We start from the raw sequence: 26,936 nt of genomic DNA on the forward strand, positions 1-26,936 counted from the left end.
GGAGGCCCAGGACCATTTCAGATAATTGTCACCGGTGTTGGAATCGAACTCGGGTAGCAGGGTTCATGGTGCAGCACGCGAACCGCTACACTACCGCTCCCCACTGTGCTGCACACAAACACACACACTCACACAATGAGCAGCACACATACACACACTCACACCACACACACAGCACACACACAGCACACACACACAGCACACACACAGCACACACACACAGCACACACACACAGCACAGCACACACTCACACACAGCACACACACACAGCACACACTCACACAATGTGCAGCACACACACACTCACACCACACACACAGCACCCCACACACAGCAACACCACACACAGCACACACACAGCACAGCACACACACAGCACACACATCACACACACCACTCACACACGCCACTCACACACCACTCACACACACCACGCACAGCACACACACAGCACACACAGCACACCACACACACCAACACCACACACACCACACACAGCACACACAATCGACCACACATAACATAGCATATTACATAAGACATCACACAGCAAGGTACAACACAGACAAAGATTCCCATGCGTAGCCGTTAGAGACGTTCACACACCCTACACATCAAGCATCATATCACGTAGCACATCACACGCAGCCTGTCAATCACACACACCCCTCGCACCATATCGCACAGAACAGCACACACGCTTCGCGCACCAACATAGCACGCACCATCACAGCCACAGCCACATCACACACCCCACCCGTTGCATCACGCGGCACACAAGGACAGCACACTATCCACAGCACCCCTCCGAGAACACCGGACGCATCACAAGCTCGTAACAACCTCCACGCACATCACACATCACGTTGGGGCAATCACGTTACATGTCACGGAACGTAGCATATCAAAGGCAAAGATCCCCCCCCCCCGTATAGGCTTAGAAGAGAATTCTGGGGCAAGTGCTGTTAGCGAGCACCTATGAAGGTCGGCAAGGGACACGAGGAGTGTTCTGACCAGCACCACGCCCGGCCGCCTTTGTCTCCCTAGTGGCGATGTTGACAAAGTAACAGCACAAATACTTACACACGCACGTCACGTGACATAGCACGCCACGCACGGACACCGCATACCACATCACAACCCATCACATCACCCACTCATCCCATCACATCACCCACCCCACCCATCGCACCGACTCCCGAGCCCGATCTCATTCCCCATCACCCCATCACCCTACACATCACATCCCCTCCCCACCTCCATCACCCCCATCATCCTACACATCCCCTCCCCACCTCCATCACCCCCATCACCCTAGACATCACATCACCTCTCCACCCCCATCGCCATACGCATCACACCCCCTCCTCACCCCCATCACCCCCATCACCATACCCCTCCATCACATCACCCCTCCTCCACCCCACACGAAACCTCAACGCATTCGTCACCCACACACATCGACATCATCATCATCATCCTGTCCACCTCCTCTCACCCCCCGCCCCCACCTCTCCCCCAACTCTCCCCGCCCGACGCGGCACTGCCCCGTATCGCCTCCTCGTGTGCAGGGGCAGCGAGCTCGCGAGCCACGTGGTGGTGGTGGTGGTGGCGGCGGCGAGGGCAGCAGTGGGCAGCTGTGGGCAGGACAGCGCGACCGCGTCGCAGTGCAAGCGCGGCCGTGGTGAAAAGGGCAGCGCGGCCGTGTGAAGGTCGTGGGGGGGGGGGGTTGGGGAGGTGGGGCGGGGGAGGGGGAGGGGAGGGGGCCAAGTTGTGGGGGGGGGGGCAGCAACAGCGGCGACCCGGCGAGGTGCACAGGGCAGCAGCAGCAGCGTCGTCGTCGGCAGTGGGAATGCATCATGGGCAGCGTGGGCCCGTGCGAGCGAGGCGTGCGCGGGACACTCACCACCGTGGGGGCCTTTACGGCCTTCAGCCTCATGACCATCGCCGTGGGCACGGACTACTGGCTGTACGCGCGGGGCACCTGCCGATCGCGACCCCACGACGACAACGAAACGGCGGCGCGCAGGGCCGAGGAGGTGCGCACCCACTCGGGGCTGTGGAGGACCTGCTGCCTGGAGGGTGAGGAGACGAGTGAGAGAGGGAGGTGGTGGTGGTGGTGATGGTGGTGAGGGTAGAGGTGTGAGAATGGGATGCTGCCTGGAGGGTGAGGAGACGAGTGAGAGAGGGAGGTGGTGGTGATGGTGGTGGTGAGGGTAGAGGTGTGTGAGAGGATGGGATGCTGCCTGGAGGGTGAGGAGACGAGTGAGAGAGGGAGGTGGTGGTGATGGTGGTGATGGTGGTGGTGGTGAGGGTAGAGGTGTGTGAGAGGATGGGATGCTGCCTGGAGGGTGAGGAGACGAGTGAGCGGGAGGTAGTGGTGGAGGTGGTGATGGTGGTGGTGGTGATGGTGGTGAGAGTAGAGGTGTGTGAGAGGAGGGGATGCTGCCTGGAGGGTGAGGAGACGAGTGAGAGAGACAGGGAGCTTGGGGTGATGGTGGTTGTGATGGAGGGTGAGCGATTGTGGGTGAGGGTAGAGGTGAGGGTGAGGGAATGTGTGTGTGAGATAGGGGTGTGGAGGACCTGAATGGTGAGAGGTTGGGATGGCTGAGGGTGAGGAATGTGTGTGTATGTGAGGTGAGTGAATGTGTGTGTGTGTTTGTGTGGTGAGGTAATGTTTGTGTGAGGTGAGTGAATGTGTGTGAGGTAAAGGAATGTGTGTGTGTGTGAGGTAATGTGTGTGTGTGAGGTGAGGGAGGGTGTGTGTGTGTGTGAAGTAATGTGTGTGTGTGTGAGGTAAAGGAATGTGTGTGTGTGTGTGAGGTAATGTGTGTGTGTGAGGTAAAGAAATGTGTGTGTGTGTGAGGTGAGGGAATGTGCGTATGTGAGGTAATGTGTGTGTGTGTGAGGTGAGTGAATGTGTGTGTGTGAGGTGAGGGAGTGTGTGTGTGAGGTAATGTGTGTGTGTGAGAGGTGAGGGAATGTGCGTATGTGAGGTAATGTGTGTGTGTGTGAGGTGAGTGAATGTGTGTGTGTGAGGTGAGGGAGTGTGTGTGTGAGGTAATGTGTGTGTGTGAGTGAATGTGTGTGTGTGTGTGTGAGGTAAAGGAATGTGTGTGTGTGTGTGAAGTAATGTGTGTGTGTGAGGTGAGGGAATGTGTGTGAGGTGAGGGAGTGTGTGTGTGAGGTAATGTGTGTGTGTGTGTGAGGTGAGGGAGTGTGTGTGTGTGTGAGGTAATGTGTGTGTGTGTGAGGTAAAGGAATGTGTGTGTGTGTGTGTGTGAAGTAATGTGTGTGTGTGTGAGGTGAGTGAGTGTGTGTGTGTGTGTGAGGTGATGTGTGTGTGTGTGAGGTGGGGGTGTGGAGGACCTGTTGCTTGAATGGTGAGAGGTTGGAATGTGTGAGGTGAGTGAATGTGTGAGGTGAGGTAATGTGTGTGTGTATGAGGTAATGTGTGTGTGTGAGGTGAGGGAATGTGTGAGGTGAGGTAATGTGTGTGTGTATGAGGTAATGTGTGTGTGTGAGGTGAGGGAATGTGTGTGTGTGTGAGGTGAGGGAATGTGTGTGTGTGGGTGAGGTGAGGGAATGTGTGTGTGTGAGGTGAGTGAATGTGTGTGTGAGGGAATGAGTGTGTGTGAGGTGAGGTAATGTGTGTATGTGTGAGGTAGTGTGTGTATGTGAGGTGAGGTAATGTGTGAGGGTGGAGGTGAGAGAATGTGTGTGTGAGGTGAGTGTGTGTGTGTGTGAGGGGAGTGTGTGTGTGAGGTGAGTGTGTGTGTGTGAGGGGAGTGTGTGTGAGGTGAGGTAATGTGTGAGGGTGGAGGTGAGGGAATGTGTGTGTGTGAGGTGAGTGTGTGTGTGTGAGGGGAGTGTGTGTGAGGTGAGGTAATGTGTGTGTGTGAGGTGAGTGTGTGTGTGTGTGAGGGGAGTGTGTGTGTGAGGTGAGTGTGTGTGTGTGAGGTGAGTGTGTGTGTGTGTGAGGTGAGGTAATGTGTGTATGTGTGAGGTAGTGTGTGTATGTGAGGTGAGGGAATGTGTGAGGGTGGAGGTGAGGGAATGTGTGTGTGTGTGTGTGTGAGGTGAGTGTGTGTGTGTGAGGGGAGTGTGTGTGTGAGGTGAGTGTGTGTGTGTGAGGGGAGTGTGTGTGTGTGTGTGTGAGGTGAGTGTGTGTGTGTGTGAGGTGAGGTAATGTGTGTGTGAGGGGAGTGTGTGTGTGTGTGAGGTGAGGGAATGTGTGAGAGTGGAGGTGAGGGAATGTGTGTGTGTGAGGTGAGTGTGTGTGTGTGAGGGGAGTGTGTGTGTGTGAGGGGAGTGTGTGTGTGTGTGAGGTGAGGTAATGTGTGTGTGTGAGGGGAGTGTGTGTATGTGAGGTGAGGGAATGTGTGAGGGTGGAGGTGAGGGAATGTGTGTGTGTGAGGTGAGTGTGTGTGTGTGTGAGGGGAGTGTGTGTGTGAGGGGATTGTGTGTGTGAGGTGAGGGAATGTGTGAGGGTGGAGGTGAGGGAATGTGTGTGTGTGTGTGAGGTGAGTGTGTGTGTGTGAGGGGAGTGTGTGTGTGAGGTGAGTGTGTGTGTGTGAGGGGAGTGTGTGTGTGAGGTGAGTGTGTGTGTGTGAGGGGAGTGTGTGTGTGAGGTGAGGCAATGTGTGTGTGTGAGGTGAGTGTGTGTGTGTGTGAGGTGAGTGTGTGTGTGTGAGGTGAGGTAATGTGTGTGTGTGAGGTGAGCGTGGGAGGCGGTGGGGAATTGGATTGTGCGTCTGACGCTGATGCCCACCGACAGCCAAAATCAGTGACGAATATCTGAACCGGTCCTGAACCTCCCCGAGGTCGATTAGGCATTAAATGAGTACCTGGTGTGGTGTGTAAACATCAACGCTGGGGAGACAAAGGCGGCCGGGCGTGGTGCTGACCACCCATTCCCTCGTGCGCCGTTCCGGCCTTCATAGGTGCTCGCTAACAGCACTTGCCCCAGCAGTCTGGTGAAGGCTATACGGGAGGTCTTTGCCTTTGTGTGTGTGTATGGCTGACTTATTATGGGCGTGTTTGTGTGTCGGCACGTTAAGAATATATATTTCATGAATATTAAAATGTGAATGATTCACCGTTACACCACTGGCCGTGTCGACACCTGAGCGATAGAACAGTCGATCCTTGCGTGGACGCCTCTGGGACCAGTTGCTCGGACCAGTTGCTCGGACCAGTTGCTCGGACCAGTTGCTCGGACCAGTTGCTCGGACCAGTTGCTCGCTCGATGATTTGTAGCCACGCGTTTGAAGACCACGTGACGCATTAGCGAAGAACACAAAACAATAACTAACGCTCTAATTCTAGATTTGAAGCTTTCGTGACTGCAAGGATTCATACTCTTAGTTCTTTCGGTAAAGTCACGTAGGTAAAAAAAATGAAATTAAAATTAATAAAAAAATAAAAACAATAAAATCACGACGTTTCGGAGGCAGCACAAGTCTCCGTCATCAGGTGGGACACGAGTGGGCGGGGCTAATTAGAAAGGGGGCGGGGGGCTATGCAGTGGAGGGCGTGGTCATGCGTTTTAACCACGCCCACCCGTGTTGCCCTTTAACAGGATAAAATGAATCTGCCACAGAATTAATGATAAATGTTGATAATGTTTTAGGCCCATATATGGAGTTATTGGGCGTGGCTTTGCCCATATAAGGAATACTGGAACTGGAATCGACGTTTTTTTAACGATTCCATAATACTCGGATAATCGGGAATCGATCCATTACATTTTCCCGTGTCTCTGTGTTCAAGGATGGATCAAGCTGTGACATTTTTAATGCGCATTTTTTACTCGCTAAAGAAATTCCTGTCACGTGATTTCTGGATATCAAGAGACGATTTGTCGATCGGATCGAAAAAGACCCCCACTCCCATATTAGGCCGCCCCTTAATTTATTTTTCGATTTGAAGCTTTCGTGACTGCAGGGATTCATCTTCTTGGTTCTTTCGGTAAAGTCACGTAGAAAGGGAAATAATAAAAGAATAAAAATAAAACATAATATTAAAAAAATTCTCACGACGTTTCGGCCACAACGCAAGCGGCCCTCCTCAGGTGTTTTTTTCACGTGACTTTACCGAAAGAACCAAGAATGTGAAACATAATTGATCATTAATTCTGTGGCGGCGTATTCATTGATTACTGATAGCTCAGGTTTCCTCCTCGTGTAGCAAGAACACCCCACCCCCGGGACTGTGTGAGGCTTTGCTGAATAAATAATTGATCTCGATTTTCAATCAATGATAAATTACGCGGTTTTTTTTACGGATTATAAGACGCTCCGAAAATGAAGACGCACCCCCAAATTTGTGTCCGGTGTCAATAAAGCTAATGGCAATTTTTTTCTTTATATATAAACTTTAAAACTATTTTTATTTTACCAGATAAAGTCCAATAAAGTGTTTCAAATCCGGTCTCGCACACAAGCACGGACACCTAGCGAATTATAAAACGCACCCCCCTCCGCCCTAACATTTTGCTTGAAAATAAATGCAGCTGCGTCTAATAATCCGGATAGTTAGCAGCATTGCTAGAAATACAACTCAACACATTCATCAACAAGACTGTGTAGCCTTATACTGGTAGGAACCTCCTGGTTACACCAGCCCACAGGGGATTATTGTGTCCGTCCGTCCGTCGTGCATCCAAAAATGGGAGGGGTGGGGCTGGGTGGGGAGGGGAGGGTGGGGAGGGGCTGGGTGGGGAGGGTGGGGCTGGGTGGGGGGTGGGAGGGGTGGGGCTGGGTGGGGAGGGGCTGGTCACCCCGTGGTGCCCTTATAAAACTCAACGTTTAACCTACTCACGCCGGCTTGTGCCCGCCCTCACAGTCGGCCATATTTGCGGAATACACCACGCCGCCGTTGACCCTGGCCATTGACCGAGCAACCCGACGTTCCTACCAGCTCCCTCCGCAGGAATGTGTAAAAGAAATACGAAATAGACGACGTTTTAGACAGTGGCCCATCTTCACAGTCTAAGCACGCGCTCATAACTCGCTGGCAGTCACGCTATTGGGTGCCGAGCACGGATTGTTTTGCCCAATCAGGTGTTTGTGGAGACTTTGGTTCCGTCCATGCCCATATATGGCTCAGACTCGACCACTTGCAGTCATCCCCCGCCTCTTCCCCTCCAGCCAGCGCCCCCCCCACCCCCATCGCGAATGCAGTAATGGGCTCTCCCAGGCTGCCGAATGTTATAGCTATGACATAACGATTAATCGATTACTATGGGGTCTTCTAGCTCAGACATCGAATTGTGATGGATAAAACATCGATTGTCTTTTTTCCCCTCTCTCTATTCATTAATAGTCGTATGTAATGGGCTCACATCACCTCTGTAACCGCTGGAGGCCGCTACATTCACCGCAATGTAAAACAATAATAATAATAATCTGTTGTTGATTCAAATCGGAACCCTACATCAGGTGGAGAGTGCAGGGTGTGAGAGGGGTGAGCTTCTGGTAAAACATTTTTTTTTTAACATATCGGATTTTTGAATCGTGTCCATTCTGTACTCGCGTTAAAATGTCTTCGTGCTAACGGTAGTGACGTCACCCCGTGACACCACGTGACACAATTTCGCGGGGGGGGGGGGACGCTGAAGGGACGAACTTTATTGTGACGTCATCACCGGATGTCGTTTCAATCCGAAATATAAAAAAGGGGGGAGGGACCACACACCAGATCCATCCGAAATGTTCGTAACCTGCACTCTGATTCTAGATGTGAAGCTTTCGTTACTGCAAGGATTCATACTCTTAGTTCTTTCGGTAAAGTCACGTAGGTAAAAAATGAAATTAAAATTAATAAAAAATACATTTTATTTTTATTAATTTCACGTAGGTAAAAAATGAAATTAAAATTAATAAAAATACATTATATTTTTTATTAATTTTAATTGTATTTTTTACCTACGTGACTTTACCCAAAGAACTAAGAGAATGCACTCTGATTGTCGGATTCATAATAATCTTCAACTATTCCACCTCCAACCGAATTCAGTCAGCAAGCCACGTGGAGGCGGCGGCGACGAGTCAGAATCGCAGTTCTCTGCGAGCTGCCCAGGAAGGAACCCCTACGACTTGGCCATGTCGCTCTCGAACGCAGTGCGCGCTCAAATCTGACCGGTTGGAACGTCCTTGTCGCGATGTTGGATGACGGACGAGCGAAGTGGAGCGGGGTGGGTAGAGGGGGGGGGGGCGATATTATAGCATGGCATCGTCAAGTGAGAAGGGTAGGGGGGGGGAGAAGACCCCCACCACCACCACCACCACCACATCGCCCCCATACTTACCCTACTAATTCCTTACATCCCCAGCCCGCCGCGACAGCCCGTTAATGTCTACGGGCAGATAAGATGAGTGACACGGTAATGTAAATCTCGCAGGCCGACCGGCAGGCAGGCAGGCAGGCGGACGGACGTTGAAACGAATGGGCGCGCGCGTGGCAGAAGCACGGTGGGTGGAAGTCGGCGGGTGACGGCGATTCGCTCTCGTTTGGAGATCGTCGGCAACGAGGGGAGGGCAGAGTGACGGTGTTGAATGGGGGTCTTCGTTCGCATCGGGGATCATCAGCGAGCCTGCCGAGAGGAGCCCCCCCCCCGCCACAGAGTAGACCCAGGCAATCGAATACCTACAGGCTATGAACGGTAGACACAGGCTGTAAAGAACACATTCCTGCGGAGGGAGCTGGTAGGAACGTTGGGTTGCTCGGTCAATGGCCAGGCTCAACGGTGGTGTGGTGTATTCCGCAAATATGCCCGACTGTGAGGGCGGGCACAAGCCGGCGTGAGTAGGTTAAACGTTGAGTTTATAAGGGCATCACGGGGTGACCAGTCCCTCCCCACCCAGCCCCATCCCTCCCATCCCCCACCCAGCCCCACCCTCCCCACCCAGCCCCTCCCCACCCTCCCCTTACCACCCAGCCCCTCCCTCCCCACCCAGCCCCTCCCCTCCCTACCCAGCCCCTCCCTCCCCACCCAGCCCCTCCCTGCACGACGGACGGACACAATAATTCCCTGTGGGCTGGTGGAACCAGTAGATTCCTACCAGTATAACACGCCCTGGGGTATCCATACAGTCTAGAAAGGGTGCAGTTCACAGAGGCTACGATGTTCATAAAGGGCACATGCGGTCTACAAAGAGTCTAGAATACTGTCGTCTCCGGAGTGCCTCCAGTCTATATAATAATACAGCCTTTAAAGACAAACATGCGCTCTATATAGAGTGCATGCGGTCTATATAGGACACACTTAGTCTATAAGCGGTACGTGTGCATGTTGAATTTCTTGACGTATAGCCGACCGTGCATATCGGAAGCACATGCAGTCGATAAGCGGTACATACAGTCTTCGATACTGTAGCTCACGCTAATCTGTCAGTGTAATACTCGGCAGTAGCTGCATCGGCCGAGAAGATTCATCCATTTGGCAATTTACACAGAAAGCCAAAAACGCCGGGAATATTAAATCACTCTCCGCTCAAAGGCTGACATGCCCTCAAGGTCAGCCACACGACCTTGAAACCTTGCCCACAAAGTAATAATCATGATTTAATTGTAATATCTATTCGTGGCAACTTGCCCAACTGCTGCGTACAAACCGCATGTTGCGTCGCAGTGGAGAAGATATTTCCGCAATTTTGTTCCGTGTTATATTCTGTTTACGGTAAATAAAAACAACAAACAACGGACGCACGCTCGGGCATCAATAGAACAACAACTTTGACCTTGGCCGGTCGTCCTGTTGGCAGAAACGTGGGCTTGTTGTTGACGCTGTTGTTGTTGTTGTCGTTGTTGTTGTCGTTGTTGTTGTTGTCGTTGTTGTGTAAGCGCGGGAACAACACAAAGAGAGTCCCTGGCCTCATTACAGCGGTGATCGCGCGCGAGAATTTGTCTGACCCATGATCGCCGGCCCGTTGCGGGCACTGCTTCGCGACCGTTATTGATGAAAAGATTCGTATGCGACTCTTGAATACCGAATTCGAAAACAAAAAATTGTCTCTTCTTGTTTCAAAATCGGAATATTTATTTACGTTCGAGGGAATCCGGTGAGCTCCACGGCTCCTTTTTTTGTTCACAGATGTCCGGTCAGGGCGGGTCATTGTTTGGTTGTCGCCCTCTGTCCATGATCAAACAAAAAGACAAAGATCCCCCGTGTAGCCTTGACAGACTGTTGGGGCAAGTGCTGTTAGAGCTCACCGATGAAGGCACACGAGGGGGTGGGTGGCCAGCACCATGCCCGGCCGCCTTTGTCTCCCTAGTGGCGATGTTTACACACCGCACCGGGTACTCATTTGAGGCTGAGTCGTCCTAGGGGAGGCCCGGGACCGGTTCAGATAATCGTCACTGGTGTTGGCCGTGAGCGGGAATCGAAGCCGGGTCGCCGGGTTCATAGCGCAGTGTAGCGCTAACCGCTACACTACCGCTCCCCACACACACACAGACACACGCACTCACACACACGCATGCACACAAAGATAAAAAGACAAAGATCCCCCGTATAGCCTCAACAGACTGTAGGGGCAAGTGCTGTTAGCGAGCACCTATGAAGGCCGGGAGGAGGTTGCACGCACACACTCACTCACACACACACTCACACACACACACGCACTCACACTCACACACTCACACACACACAACAACAACCGCCATTCGCCACTAAGTGGCGGTGACGTCACCACGACGCTTGTGCCAGGCCATGTGCACCCTGAGGCCACGTGAAGTGTCGAACGCCCGCTGGCAGGAGGTCACGGGGCAGACCCAGGTGCCACGGGTCGACTGACCGAGATGACCGAGATGACTGGCTGATGCACCACCTGTGCCCCCTACTGTGCCAACTTGCTGTGCTTTAGCCACCCGGCGCTCCGCTCGTTGTTGTGAGCGTCGCTCCTCCGCCCTCCGTTGTTGTTGGAGGGCGACTGCCTCCAACTGCCCAGTAGCGTCCTTCACGAGCCTCCTCCACTGAGGCCGATCTTGACACCGCTGGTACCAGTCATCGGCAAGTCCACTCAGCTCCACGTCCTCCTGTACCACATCACTCCATCTCTTCTCTAGCCCGTGCCGCGCCCGCTTAGCCCCCTCGATCCGGCCGAACAAAAGCTGTTTAGGCATGCGGTGGCTGGGCATGCGGGTTACATGACCCAGCCAACGCAGCCTTGCCTGCCGGAGGAGCTCACTGATGGGACTTTGCCCAGATCTTTCAAGGACTTGTGAGCTCCTCACACAATCCAGCCTGGTTAAACCCAGGATGGATCGTAGGCAGGCCAGCCTAAATGTTTCCAACCGGCGAAGATGCTCCACTAGGGGGGTCCACGTTTCGCAAGCGTAGAGAAGGGAGGGAATGACCGTGGCCGAGAAGACCTGAAGCTTCGTGCGGAGCGACAGACCAGGTAGCTTCCACACAGCGTTACGCAACCGATGAAAAGATATTGCCGCTCGACTGATTCGGAGTGAGACCTCTGCTGATAAACTGGAGCCGGTCATAAGCACACTGCCCAGGTATGGGAAACTCTCCACTCTCTCAACAACTGCCCCATCACCGATTGGGAGTTGTGGGGGTGGAGTGCCCGATGGTACAAAATACCCAGGCAGGTGCTTAGTTTTGGTGGGGCTGATGGTAAGGCCCCACCTCTTAGTGGCACGCTCCAGTCTCAGCAGCAGCGTCTCCAACTCCTCTTCTGAATGAGCAGCTATTACCAAATCATCGGCATACATAACGTGGTTGACCAATAGGGAGCCATCCCTTGATCGCACCCGGGCGTCGATCAGCCTCCCATTATATCTGTACCAAATGGTAATTCCCCCGGTACAGCCATTGAAGGCTTCACGAACTACGTAGTCGAAATAGATGTTAAATAATGTGGGAGCCAGAGGACATCCCTGTCGCACCCCAAGGTGTACAGGGAAAGGCTCCGACTCCCGGCCATGTAGTTTTACCCGGGCCCGCTCACCATCATGAAGGTCCTTAATGATCGTGAGCAGAGGGTCAGGGACTCCGAAAGCACGAAGAACAACCCAGAGCCCAGTCCTACTGATGGTATCATAGGCCTTGACCAGGTCAATAAAGCAGAGATGTAGGTCTTTTTGGAATTCCCTACACCTCTGCTGTAGCAGACGGACAGAAAATATGGCATCTGTGCAGGACCGCCCTTTCCTGAAACCACATTGGGGCTCCGCAAGCCTCTCCTCAGCATGCCTAGCAAGGCGATGTTGAATAATCCTTGCCAGGACCTTACCCGGCACACTGAGGAGTGAGATGCCCCTGTAGTTGTTACAGTCGGTACGGTCCCCCTTCTTAAAGAGGGGGACCACCAGGGCATCCTTCCAGTCCTGCGGAACCCGTCCAGTGGTCCAGACTGTTGTTATGATGTCATATAGGGCAGTCTGTGCACAAACGCCACCCTCCCTCAGCATTTCGCCTGGGAGATCATCTCTGCCCGGTGCCTTCCCTGGTCTCAGACTCCGGATCGCCCTCAGTACTTCCTCAACAGCCGGTACCTCAGCCAGCCACTCACAGGGGGTGACCTCTTCCAATATTTGAGGCACCGCAGCCTCAGCAGGGTTATCCCCACTTTGTGCCATGATGTTTTCCTGGCTGAGAGATTTTCCCTCCCCCAGGACCTCACAGAAATGCTCAGCAAATCTGCAAACCTGTTCCTGGGGGTCGGAGATTGGATCACCGTTTTTTCCTCTAATGATGGTAATAGGTGTGGCGGTACAGGTTACTTTTTTGATGGAGTTAAATAGTGATTTGTGATCGCGGGCTACTGAGGCAGACTCCATCTCCTCAGCAACCCGCGACCACCACCCATCCTTACAGCGCCTCACGGCTCTCCGAACCTCCGAGCGAAGACTGCGGTAAACCTCCTCATTCTCTGACGTGGGATGCTGTAGGCGATGAGAGTGGGCCTGTCGCTTTTTCTCAATTAACCTGAACACCTCCTCCGTCAGCCAGGGTTCCCGGGGAGGTCTGGACCGCGTACCCAAAGCAGCCATTGCAGCTGCATGAGTCACAGTCTTAAACCTCGCCCATTTACCCTCGACATCAGGTGGAGTGGGGGACGATGCCAACCCCAGCTGCAAGCGATGATGAAATTCTCGCTTGCAACTTTCATCAGCTAACTTAGACCAGGCCACTTTTGGTTGGAATGGGATCCTGGGTGTACACCCACCACCGGAGTGGAAGAATGGCAGGCGCATCTTACAGATGACTAGTCGATGGTCAGAGGGCAGATCAGCTCCACGGTAGGTCCTGGTGTCAAGGACATGGGCTCGCATCCGCTGGTCCGTCACTATGTAGTCCAGCAGATGTTCTTGCTTGGACCCGGCATGTATCCATGATGTTGTGTGGATGCGCCGATGCCGGAAGAGCGTGTTGGTAATTACAAGCCCATGGGCTGCACAAAAATCTAGCAGCCTCCTACCGTTATTATTGAGCTGATCTGGCCCATGCCTTCCAATCACTCCAGACCAGGTGTCAGCATCATGACCAACTCGGGCATTGAAGTCACCCAACAAGATGACTCTGTCCCGAGTGGCCACTTTAGCCAGTACCTGTGACAGGAGGTCATAGAAAGCGTCTGACTCATCGGCTTTGCCTGCATCCCTCCACGGATGTTCGTCTTCGGTGGGGGCATAAGTAACCACGACCACCATTCCTCGCCTCTGATTGATGGGAAGGCGAGCCCAAAGTATCCTGGGGCTTACAGCTTCCCACACCTCACCGCCACGCTCCCACGCCCCCTTCATTCTTTTGTTCAGAAGAAGAGCCACACCCTGTTGTTTGGCAGTCTCCTGCCCCGAGTAGAGGACTGTCCACCCCTCATGGTGGCAGGATCCAGAACCAGTCCACCGGACCTCCTGAATGCCACAGAGATCCAGACGGTACCGGTCCAGCTCCCGACAGAGGAGTGGCAGCCTCTCCTCCGCAGTGAGCGTTCGAACATTCCACGTGGCCATCCTCAATGGTTTTTCGTTGTTTCTGGAGGAGCCCCGAGGGTGAAAATTCAATCTCCTGGCTCCGCCAAATGGGGTTTGGCCAGGAGACGTCATAAAAGCCTGACCCCCCGGGGCCTCCGGCACAAGCTTATTAGTTACAGGTCTATGTTTACTTCGTAGTTTAGTGGTGGTTAATTGAAGGTGGAGGGGTTACCAGCCCCTCGCACCCGTCCAGAGCCCCCGTTTAGCCACTGTGGTGGTCACAGACGCCATGAGGGGAGAGGCCAATGGGCATTGGCCCTCCCCCCACAGCACTGCCCACGACAGTGTTGCCCGTCCGGCACCGCGAGGAGGTAGGAGGTTGTTTTGCCGGACACACACTCACACACTCACACACGCACTCACACACTCACAAACACGCTCACACACTCACACACTCACTCACGCACACACTCACTCACACACTCACACACACACTCACTCACACGCACACTCACACACTCACTCACACTCTCACACACACACTCACACACGCACTCACTAACACACACTCACACACACGCACTCACACACTCACACACACACTCACTCACACGCACACTCACACACTCACTCACACTCTCACACACACACACACTCACACACGCACTCACTAACACACACTCACACACACGCACTCACACACTCACTCACACACTCATTCACACACACTCACTCACGCACGCACTCACACACTCACACACGCACTCACACACCCACACACACTCACACACTCACACACACACGCGCAATGCGTGGTTCTGCATGCCGGCCCTCCGTCACGCGACCCGCGCGCCTGTCCCCGTGCCGGCGACGCCGCTTTGTGTGCCTCGCGGATGCGGTCTGGACCGGTTCTGGGATCCCGCGGGGATCGAGAGATGGGCGGTGGGTGGGGGAGGGGAGAGGGGCCGTGGTGTGGAAGAGGGATGGAGGAGGGGGTGGTGGTGGTGGTGGTTGGGGCGCGAGTGTGGAGATGGGGGGGGGGTGTTGGTGAAGGTTAAAGGTCGGGAGGAGGTTGCAGTTTTAGGGTTATGTCATTTGTTTCGGCGATGCACAATATCACCCCACAACCCCCACCCACCCCCTCCAAACACCCCACCACCCCTACCCCCCTACCATAAGGACGACCTCTACCCCAAATGCTCTTCACTCTCAGTACGAATATAACATATTTTTTCGGCGACGTTTCAGAGAATGGCCCTGCTTCATGGGCCAAACACTCGGCCACCGAGAGAAAGACCTATGGCCCATGAAGAAGGGCCACTGCCCGAAACGTCGCCTATTACACACGTTATATTTATATCCCCTTTTATAGGGCAGTGTCATTGACGAGTTGCCTTGAGTTTCGATTTAAAGCTTTCGTGACTGCAGGGATTCATCTTCTTGGTTCTTTCGGTAAAGTCACGTAGAAGGGAAATAATAAAATAATACAAATAAAACATAATAAAATACAATTCTCACGACGTTTCGGCCACAACGCAAGCAGGTCTGTCGGAAAGACAGCGTCTAAAGAACAGGTCTGTCGGAAAGACAGTGTCATTCAGACGCTGTCTTTCCGACAGACCTGTTCTTCACCTGAGGACGGCTGCTTGCGTTGTGGCCGAAACGTCGTGAGAATTATTTTATTATGTTTTATTTTTATTATTTTATTATTTCCCTTCTACGTGACTTTACCGAAAGAACCAAGAAGATGAGTTGCCTTGAGTTTCTGTTATGTAGGATAAGCTCGGTGTGAAGCAGGCTTCTCTTAAAACAATATCAGTATCGCCTTGATGATGATGAAAGCCTAATTTAAGCCTCACTTAATCTCAAGCCTGATTTCTATTCCACGTAAATATTTGGCCAATCCCCCCACCCCCTCCCCCCCATGTTCACCACAAGTACGTGTGGTTGATGCAGACATGATTCTTTGCAAAAAGTTTGAGTTTGGTCTTTTTAACATCTTAGCACCTCCTGTTCTATTGCCATAAAGGGTAAAACGCCTATTCTTAAAGGCTCAGCAAACTTGGAGGGGTTACGGAAAGTGCTGCGGGGTTTATCTTCTTGGTTCTTTCGGTAAAGTCACGTAGAATGGAAATAATAAAATAATAAAAATAAAACATAATAAAATACAATTCTCACGACGTTTTGGCCACAACGCAAGCAGCCGTCCTCAGGTGAAGACCAGGTCTGTCGGGGAGACAGCGTCTGAATGTCTCCCCGACAGACCTGGTCTTCACCTGAGGACGACTGCTTGCGTTGTGGCCGAAACGTCGTGAGAATAATTTTATTATGTTTTATTATTATTATTATTTTATTATTTCCATTCTACGTGACTTTACCGAAATAACCAAGAAGATGAATCCCTGCAGTCACGAAAGCTTTACATCGAAATTTGCTGCGGGGTTTGTTGGACTCGGGACGGGACCGGTTGGGGCGGTGCGGGTTACCGAGACGGGTAAGTGGCAACCCGAGATCCGAGGGGGCCGGGGGGGGGGCAAGAGCTAAGACATTGTGGTTCTTTAATTGTGTGGTATAGCCCCCCGCCCCCCAGCCCAAATCAATAAAACTGGTCCCCAAGCCCCCCACCCCCTCCCTCCTTCCCCCAGCCCCCACCGCATTTGGCTAAGGCAGCAGTAGACGCCTCCGATGAGCGCGGTGTGATCGAGGCATTTCATTCGTGTTGCGCATTCTCGTGCTTCGTGACTGCAACGTCGGCGCTGTCGTTGCCCGCGAACATTTGACATTTCTCCTGCACGGTGTCCATGCCGCAGCCATCCCACCGCCGCCCCCCCCCCTCCCCCACCTCCCCTGGAAGGCTTTGACGTGACTTCAGGGTGGCACGGACCACACGAGCTGAGAACCGCTGACTTACGAAGGCCCTATGCAGCGACTGACTGTAAGATCGGCCCTTCAAGGACGTGCCCATTGTTGTCGGAAGAGTTGAGGCCGGGTGAAGGTCGCAACGGCGACACTGCAAACGAGCGGATCGTGGAGGTCAAGTTGTGGACTTTTGAAAGCCGCCTGTGAACGATCGTGCAGAAGGAAGGAAGCGGTGGCGAGGCGTGATGGCATCAATGACATTGACCCTAACGAGCCTCATGACTTCAAATTAGAATGTTTAAAACCCCTTTGGTGCCGTTTCTCTGCGCTGGGCGAGAGGGGTCCCACCCTGGCGAGATGTTAACTATCTCGCCTGGTATACAGGAGGTCGTGGGTTGGATCTCGACCCAGACGCCTGCTGCTGTACATTTGGAGTTTGCGTGTTCTCCGGGTCCTCCGGGTTTTCCCCTCCACATTTCGAATCAACGTCACGCGTCTGGGTCGAGATCCACGAGTATTTGCCTGCTAGAAATGGCCACACGATAAGCCACTTCGTTGAGCTATCATTTGTGATAGCCAGCTATCTTCTTGGTTCTTTCGGTAAAGTCACGTAGAATGGAAATAATAAAATAATAAAAATAAAACATTATAAAATAATTCTCACGACGTTTCGGCCACAACGCAAGCAGACCTGTTCTTCACCTGAGGACGGCTGCTTGCGTTGTGGCCGAAACGTCGTGAGAATTATTCTATCATGTTTTGTTTTTATTATTTTATTATTTCCATTCTACGTGACTTTACCGAAAGAACCAAGAAGATGAATCCCTGCAGTCACGAAAGCTTTAAATCGAAATATAGCCAGCTATCTTCTAAAGAAATTGTCAATATAGCTCAGTGGGCCTTACCTGGTAAAATACATTTTAAAAAGTCGTTTAAATTGTAATAGTTGGTGACGTCACCCTCTCGAGGACCCAAATGTCGCATGCGAATTCGCTCCCATCAGAAGCCAACGGCGCGAGGCGCTGTCCCGGGTGCTGACCAGCACTCGCGGGCGGCGATGCCAAATGTGGACACGCGGACGGCGTGATTGGTTTTTTGTTTTTCTAGGTAAATGCCCCACTGAGCTGTGGAGGTTTTATTTTTTCAGAAGCGACTTGGCTATCACGCAAATGACAGCTCAACGAAGTGGCTGACCATCGTGTGGAAATATATATATCAGCCGAATACTCTAAACGCGTGGTGTTTATTCTGCATGTGGAGGGCAAAACGGGAATAACCGGGAAAAAATCCACGCGGCCACGAGGAATACATGCCAACTGCGGGCTCTATGACTGGCAGTAGATGATGATGATGATGATAACGATCTAGAGAGTAATAGATAACGCAGCATAATCACTGCGGATATAAGTCGCAAAACATACGCCAACGATGTTCCTGACATCTTCTCTTCCTGATCCTTATCTTACGTTTTATATATTTATAGAGCGCCTTCACTCAAGGCGTTTAACATCGGTTACAAATTCTAGATTTGAAGCTTTCGTGACTGCAATGATTCATATTCTTAGGTTTTTTCGGTAAAGTTACGTAGGTAAAAAATTTAAATTTAAATTAATAAAAGTATTAATTTACTTGAAACAGCAATCGTGCTGCGACTGTTCCACCTGAAGACGGAAGCTTGTGTTGCCTCCGAAACGTCGTGATTTTTATTTTATTTTCATTTTACTTTTATTAATTTAAATTTTTTACCTACGTGACTTTACCGAAACAACCTAAGAATATCGGTTACAAATACAACAAACAAAAAACGTCGATCGGGCTTTTGCCACTGCGCAGCTCCCAGACGTTGGGACGCGTTGCCATTGTCAATAAGCCACAAATCGGATTCGTGAGAGCGACTGAAGCGTCGTCTTGTACAACTCATCTCTTTAAATTGGTCTTTACCCCCCCCCCCCCTGCCTGGTTCTGGTCGTGTACCCTGCAGTTTCTCTTTATTTGCTGCGCTCCATCGCGTTGCGATTTACGGACGAAATGCGCCACTTTTATAAATGTAAATGACAACAATAGTGATTGTTTTAAAAATAAATAAGCAGAGAGCATGCACCTCCTTCACATTATCTGTCCCTTGCACGTAAATAATGCGACACATTCGTACATTTTCTATGTAAAATAATAAAAATGTATTCTTGTATTGGCATATGAAGGAGATACAGCTTGTTTAGAGAGTAATAGTCTACGAGTCCACGTGTGTTTGTTGTTGTGTTACTTTATTGACATTCTTTGGCTATGAAGACGGGTGATTACCAGAAACATCGTCCACTTTATATACTGTACAGTATATTATTTTAGGCAGCGTTATTGATGAATGTGTTTATTTTAGTACTTGAATAACTTTAACAATGATGATAACTCGTATCGTATCGATGATGATGCTGACTTTGACGACTTGGATGATGATGACGTGTTTGATGACGATTAATTGGATGCAGATCATGATGATGAATTAGATGTTGATGATGATTATGACTGGGATGACGAATAGGAAACTCATGATGATAATGATGATTTGGATGGTAAGGATGATGACTTAGATGCAGATAATGATTATGCAGATAATGATAATGACTGTGTTGATGATAATGATGATGATACTACTCATGATGATGACTTGGATGGTAAGGATGATGACTTGGATGCAGATGATGATTATGCAGATAATGATTATGACTGTGATGATGATAATGATGATGATACTACTCATGATGATGGCTTGGATGGCAATGATGATGCTGCTGCTGCTGCTGCTGGCGGTGACGGCTATGCAGGTTCGAACGTGGGCGTGTGCAGGAAGATTGATCACTTCCCGGAGGAGAACGATTACGACAATAAGGACATGGCCGAGTACCTCCTGCGTAAGGCCACACACGCTCGCTCCCGCATGCCACCCGCCCGCCACAGATCCATCATCAGCATCATCAGCATCATCATCATCATCTCGAGCCATGATCAATCCACTGCTGGAAGAGAGCCTTCCCAAAACCGTCGCCATCACTCACCATCCTGTCACGGAATTAAATCCACCCAGCACCGGCGCACGAGCCAATGCTATCGATCCATATCCTCGGCGGAGGTGCTCGCAGGATGTGTTCCAAAGCCTGGCAGCCCCTCCCATCGCTATTCTTGAACAGGAGCCATCATTCATTCTCTCCACGATGCGTCGTGCCTCCCCAAAGCGCACTTACCTTGTTTTATTTCCCCTTCCCTCCACGTTGAGAATGATGTTTACATTTGCCAAATTTGAAATTTGCTCACGAACGAATTATTTTATCGATTGGAATAACCAATAACATCGTCCTCCGACTCACGGACGAATGCCCACTTGCGGGCCGACGCTGCGTGACCCTGGGCCGCACAGGGACAGCTGCCATCAGGAGATCCCCTCGGCTAAAAAAGAGAAAAGCAGAAAGCTACAGCTGGGCATCGGAATGGTTGGGACGGGGTGTGACGTCAGGCACTTTGGGACGCTGGGCTATTTAAACCGAGCGGCACTGCACACGCGAGTCCCCCATTCCTGAGCCCATATGTTCCGTCTAACAACAACAACAACCGCCATTCGCCACTAAGTGGCGGTGACATGACCACGGCGTTCGTGCCAGTCTAGGTACATTTTTAGGCCACGCGAAGTGTCGAACGCCCGATGGCAGGAAGTCACGGGACAGACCCAGCAGGTGCCATGGGTCGACTGACTGAGACGACTGGCCGATGCACCACCTGTGCCCCCCCTACTGTGCCAGCTTGCTGTTGTGTTTTAGCCTCCGGGCGCTCCGCTCGTCTGCCGTGAGCATCGCATCTCACGGGGCACCAACACCACCCGCCGTGTCGCCCCCCACCCCTTCCCTCCCCAGGCATGATGCGTTCCTCGAGCGCCTTCCCCATCCTGAGCGTGACGCTGCTTCTGTGCGGCGGGCTGTGCGTGGCGGGCAGCGAGTTCTACCGCTCGAAGCACAACCTCATCCTGGGCGCGGGCATCTCGTTCGTGGCGGCGGGTCTCGCCAACATCATCGGCATCATCGTCTACATCTCGAGCAACTCGGGCGACCCGGGCAAGGGCGACCCCAAGAAGAGCAGCTACTCGTACGGCTGGTCCTTCTACTTCGGCGCCCTCTCCTTCATCGTCGCCGAGACCATCGGCGTGCTCATCGTGCACACCTACGTGGACACCCTCCGCCAGGCGCGCAGCGCGAGCCGCCCGGCCTTCCTCGCCAAGCGCGCCGCCGCCCTGGCCCGTCTGCCCAGCCACCGCTTCCGCCAGCGGCGGCGTTCGTCCGCGTCGAGCGCCGCCTCGGCGCTCGCTCTGCCGCCCTTCGCGGCGCCCAAGTTGCCGGCGGGCATCTCGCTCTACACGCTCACGGGCGACGCGGCGGCGGCGGCGGCGGTCCCGCCGCACGAAACGACCGGGAGCGGCGGCGGCGGCGGCGGCGGCGTCGGAGGCAGCTTCGACTGTGAACGCGACGCGACCGGGGCCGTGTTTGGCTCCGGCAGCTGCTTTCCGCTGGAGCTCAAAGAGTCGCTGTTTGGGACGGCGGGGAATAGGAGGACGACGCCCGTGTGAGACTGGGCGGTGTCTCCGCGTGCGCGCGCGCGCGTGTCCGCGTATTCTCTGCTCGGTCTGCCCATCTGTCTGTTTAATCGACCAAATGTCTGTCCGTTTGTCTGTCCGTCTGTCCGGCTGTCCGTTTACGAGTTTTCTTTTTTTTGTGTCCGACAGTCTGTTCACGCGTCCGCAATCACCGGCCGTCTGTCCAGCTCGTTCACCCGAACGTCTCGTCCCCGTGGGCGTGCGCGCGTGTGTGGGTGTCTCAATGTCGATTGCCTCTTCCGAGCAATCTGTCTCCGTGCCTCTCTCCGGGGGTCTTGTCTGCCACTCGCGGGGTCTGCGTCTCTGCGCGCCTGTCCGAGCCACCGTCCTCCCGTGCTTTAGCCTCTCGGCTGCCCTTGGCCCACGGCTGCTGAGTGAGTGTGCGTGTGTGTGGTCAGCTGTACCCCGGCCCTCCGTTTGCGCTCCACGAGTCTCTCCACTTGTTGCCCTTTGGCGGACGTCAGTGGCTGTCACGTGGCGCCACATCGAAAGCGAAGACCGGAAACAAATGATCCGCTGTGCGATTGGAGCTCAGCGTGACAATGGTTTTGGGAGTGAAGTCATAAAAAAGATTACACCCTAGACATACCCCCGTTACCGATCGCCTACCCCTAAACCCTAACCCCCTAGACCTAACACGACCTGTAACCAAATCTGTAACCATGAAAGCTTCCTCTGACCATAACGTCACCCATATCCCTAGTCATAACCCAATCCGTAACCCTACCCCTGACTATATCCTTTACACTACGCCAATCCCAAATTGAACTGCCCTCCAAACCTACCCGGTCTCCAACTGGTGATCACTCGCCCTCTGCGCTCGACTTCGCTCCGAGCTCAGTCCTGGCACAGGCCACGTGACCCCCCACCACCATCACCACCGCCACCACCGCCACCACCATCACCACCGCCACCACAATCACCGCCACCACCGCCACCACCATCACCACCGCCACCACCGCCACCACAATCACCACAATCACCACCGTCACCACCGCCACCACCGCCACCACCGCCACCACCATCACCACAATCACCACCGCCACCACCGCAACCACCGCCACCACAATCACCACCGCCACCACCGCCACCACCATCACCACAATCACCACCGCCACCACCGCCACCACCGCCACCACAACCACCACCGTCACCACAACCACCACAATCACCACCGCCACCACCGCCACCACCGCCACCACCGCCACCACCGCCACCACCGCCACCACCGCCACCACCGCCACCACCGCCACCACAACCACCACAATCACCACCGCCACCACCGCCGCTGCCGCACAGCGGTCAAACTACACAACGTTACGTGCGGCTGACGTCCCTGACTGCCTTGGCTCGGCTCAGCACCTTGGACAGCAACAGGAATGGCCGGGGGACGCGTCAATGTGCGTGGTTGGAGTCAGGGCCGGACTAAGATGTTGTAGGCCCCTGGGCTACAGTGTACTGTGAGGCCCCCAGTAATCTTATCAAAAGGCAAACAAAGTTAAAGAAAAATAAAATGTACCTTTACAAGGCCAACAACAACAACAACAACAGAATTCAGCATTCACAAGTGAGATAACTTTTCACTTAATCTCTGGAGGCCTTCCAGCTGGCGGAGGCCCCTGGGCTTGCATCCCCTAAAGCCCCCACGCCTTAATCCGGCCCTGGTTGGAGTGCGCGCGCGCGCGTGTACCTGTGTACGGCTGCGTGTGCAGCGGTGGTGTGGCGGTTTCAGCGCTACGCCGCGCTACCAACCCGTCGGCCCGGGTTTTACGATTCCCGCTCACGGCCAACACCGGTGACGATTACACTGGTCAACAACAAAAAAAACATAATGGTAGGTTTTTACCCTTTTAACTGGTACAAAACTGACACCTTTATTCAAGGCATCATGTTTGCAATGACCACAACACAAGTAGTCAATAAAGCAAACAAAAAGAAGCAACTCTGATAAGGATAATAATATGCACTGTCATTGAAGTTGATTGGCCCACACCCGAGACGGCTTTCTTTAGAGCCTAGTCCCCATTGGTGTAGGGCCAGATGACACCAGAAGGCGTACAACTCAAAAACAGTGCAATATCAGAGTATTGAGAGTTCGGGGTAAACATTTACACTATGAGATCTCTTTTACCAGTGGCAAAATATAATGGTAGGTTTTTACCCTTTTAACTGGTACAAAACTGACACCTTTATTCAAGGCATCATGTTTGCAATGACCACAACACAAGTAGTCAATAAAGCAAACAAAAATGATGCCTTGAATAAAGGTGTCAGTTTTGTACCAGTTAAAAGGGTAAAAACCTACCATTATATTTTGCCACTGGTAAAAGAGATCTCATAGTGTAAATGTTTACCCCGAACTCTCAATACTCTGATATTGCACTGTTTTTGAGTTGTACGCCTTCTGGTGTCATCTGGCCCTACACCAATGGGGACTAGGCTCTAAAGAAAGCCGTCTCGGGTGTGGGCCAATCAACTTCAATGACAGTGCATATTATTATCCTTATCAGAGTTGCTTCTTTTTGTTTGCTTTATTGACTACTTGTGTTGTGGTCATTGCAAACATGATGCCTTGAATAAAGGTGTCAGTTTTGTACCAGTTAAAAGGGTAAAAACCTACCATTATATTTTGCCACTGGTAAAAGAGATCTCATAGTGTAAATGTTTACCCCGAACTCTCAATACTCTGATATTGCACTGTTTTTGAGTTGTACGCCTTCTGGTGTCATCTGGCCCTACACCAATGGGGACTAGGCTCTAAAGAAAGCCGTCTCGGGTGTGGGCCAATCAACTTCAATGACAGTGCATATTATTATCCTTATCAGAGTTGCTTCTTTTTGTTTGCTTTATTGACTACTTGTGTTGTGGTCATTGCAAACATGATGCCTTGAATAAAGGTGTCAGTTTTGTACCAGTTAAAAGGGTAAAAACCTACCATTATATTTTGCCACTGGTAAAAGAGATCTCATAGTGTAAATGTTTACCCCGAACTCTCAATACTCTGATATTGCACTGTTTTTGAGTTGTACGCCTTCTGGTGTCATCTGGCCCTACACCAATGGGGACTAGGCTCTAAAGAAAGCCGTCTCGGGTGTGGGCCAATCAACTTCAATGACAGTGCATATTATTATCCTTATCAGAGTTGCTTCTTTTTGTTTGCTTTATTGACTACTTGTGTTGTGGTCATTGCAAACATGATGCCTTGAATAAAGGTGTCAGTTTTGTACCAGTTAAAAGGGTAAAAACCTACCATTATATTTTGCCACTGGTAAAAGAGATCTCATAGTGTAAACAAAAAAAACATTTTTTTTCTGGCCTGGACTTTTGCAGCTGTTTTAGACTAATTTCAGGGTTCTGATTCCAAATCTGATCTCAGATTTGCTCTATCACATCTCATTTTATGCTATCGGCATACCCCATTTTCATTGAGTTTACCCGAAATTAACTCTGTCACTTATGATTGCAAGTTGTTGCGAGTCAGTGACTGCTTTAGTGTTAAAATATGGTGCTGTATTTTGAGGATAGTGTGTTTATAATATCATTTTATGTAGATATCCACATTCATTTAATATTTTTCTCCTGCAGTTTTTATTGAAAATGCAATATTTGATATCCCAAAAACCTGATGTAATAGACAAAAACTGATTCCAGATTTGGAATCGGCACCCCAAAATTACATTGAAACCGTTGGAATACCTTTTTGCCAGAAAAAGTGTGTTGACCAGTGTTATCTGAACCGGTCGTGGGCTTCCACTTGGTCGGCTCAGCCTTCAAAAGAGTCCCCGGTGCGGTGTGACGATATTCGCGCTGGTGGTAGAGCGTGGGGCTGGCCACGCATTCCATTCGAGCGACGTCCGGGCTTTAACAGGTGCTCGCTAAGAACACTTTACCCAGCAGTAAACAAAGGGTTATTCGTCTTCTCCATCTGCGTGTGCGTTGCTGTGTACGTGTCTTTGTATCGCTGTGTGTACATGTGAACGTGTACCTCTGCGCGTGTTTGTAAAGAATGTGTGTACGTACGTTGTGCACGTACATCTCCGTGCGTGTGTGTGTACACCCGTGCGCGCGCGTGTGTGTTGACTGTGTGCCTATGTGCTTGTGTACGTGTGCATGTATACCTCTGCGTGCGTGTGTGTGTATCTCTTCCTGTGTGTCTGTGCGCGCGCGCGTGTGTGTGTGTGTCTGTGACATAGCCATAGGCCGATGCTCTTCGTTTTCCAAGCGCTGTCGAGTCGCGTCAAAAATAAACTCGACTCGCCTCTATCGCCATGTATCAAAACAAAAAAAGCTTCACGATGCGTAGAAATCCGCGGAAGCTCCACAACTCCCCCCCCCCTTCCTCCACTATCACCGTCGCCGCCATAGACGGAACTTCCGCGGATGTCTACCCTGTGACGCGTTTGCACAATGTGCACGTAGGATCCGTGACGTGGTGTTTACAGAATGTGCGGTTATTTATACACTGTGTCTTGTAACCACAGCCATATATCCGTGTCGTTATCAACGGTAGGCCTTCGTTGTCGTCTTTCGGTTTGACTACGATGTGTCTATTACTAAATAATAGCGCGTACTTAACGTGGGCACAGCGCGTCGACCTTTTAGGAGGTGGGTGTCGAGTTAGAGAGTGAGTGAGAGAGAGGAAAACACGATGTCTCGACCACTTAGGAAATGTACCGACTTAAGAAATCTGTATGTCCACCGGGCTTAACGTCGACTTATAGAAAACCGTACGTCGAGTTATAAGTAGACTTAATATGCGTCGAATTATAGCATACGTTGACCTTAATGTACGTCGGCCCTCTCTGAGATACAATGTCGGGCCCAAATGTGCGCCGATTTACCACGTGGACTTGTAGTAGAGTTTTTTGCCGGCTCAGTTATCCATCGATGTCGTGGCGTGCGGTCGGCCGACTTGCACGCGCCGCGTGGCTGACGTGCTCAGCGCCTACGTTTACAGTTTGTGGTTCTGAACGCGGTTCCGTTCGGAAGCAAAGAGGCCGTCTGCTGTTGGCAAGGAACGCCGATTTACAAAAAAAAAAACAAGGAAAAAACACCTCCTCCCCCCCCCCGCACGCAGGTACAGGGGCTCCTCTACTTGCGAACGAGTTAGATTTGCAGAGGTCTGTTCGTAAGTCGATTTGTTTCGTAGGTCCAACTTTACTCCCGTCGATTCCACGTGTTGAGGAGATGATACGTAGATTGTACAACGTTCTAACAACAACCCGGTACTCCTCGACTTACGAACGAGTTAGGTTCCAGAGGTTCTGTTCGTAAGTCGATTTGTTCCGTAGGTCCAACTTTACTCCCGTCGGTTCCACGTGTTGAGAAGATGGTACGTAGACCGTACAACGTTCTAACAACAAACCGGGACTCCTCGACTTACGAACGAGTTAGATTGCAGAGGTATGTTCGTAAGTCGATTTGTTTCGTAGGTCCAACTTTACACCCGTCGATTCCACTTGTTGAGGAGATGGTACGTAGACCGTACGACGTTATAACAACAAA

At 51.7% G+C, this 26,936-nt stretch overlaps 1 protein-coding gene and 1 long non-coding RNA gene across 2 annotated transcripts; both read left to right on the forward strand.

Moving 5' to 3' along the window:
- The first annotated feature begins 1,773 nt into the window (after window positions 1-1,773).
- On the forward strand, window positions 1,774-23,255 carry LOC144940775 (voltage-dependent calcium channel gamma-3 subunit-like). Its single transcript, XM_078867178.1, has 3 exons — window positions 1,774-2,083; window positions 19,618-19,704; window positions 20,698-23,255. The coding sequence occupies exons 1-3, from the start codon at window positions 1,861-1,863 to the stop codon at window positions 21,402-21,404; spliced, it is 1,017 nt and encodes a 338-aa protein (XP_078723304.1). The 5' UTR covers window positions 1,774-1,860; the 3' UTR covers window positions 21,405-23,255.
- On the forward strand, window positions 2,480-2,958 carry LOC144940776 (uncharacterized). The gene is made up of 3 exons (XR_013639167.1): window positions 2,480-2,824; window positions 2,868-2,903; window positions 2,934-2,958. It is a non-coding gene; the product is annotated as an uncharacterized LOC144940776 (long non-coding RNA).
- Window positions 23,256-26,936: the final 3,681 nt, after the last annotated feature.

The sequence above is a fragment of the Lampetra fluviatilis genome, chromosome 23 (assembly GCF_964198595.1).
Source record: "Lampetra fluviatilis chromosome 23, kcLamFluv1.1, whole genome shotgun sequence".
NCBI classification, from domain to species: domain Eukaryota; kingdom Metazoa; phylum Chordata; class Hyperoartia; order Petromyzontiformes; family Petromyzontidae; genus Lampetra; species Lampetra fluviatilis.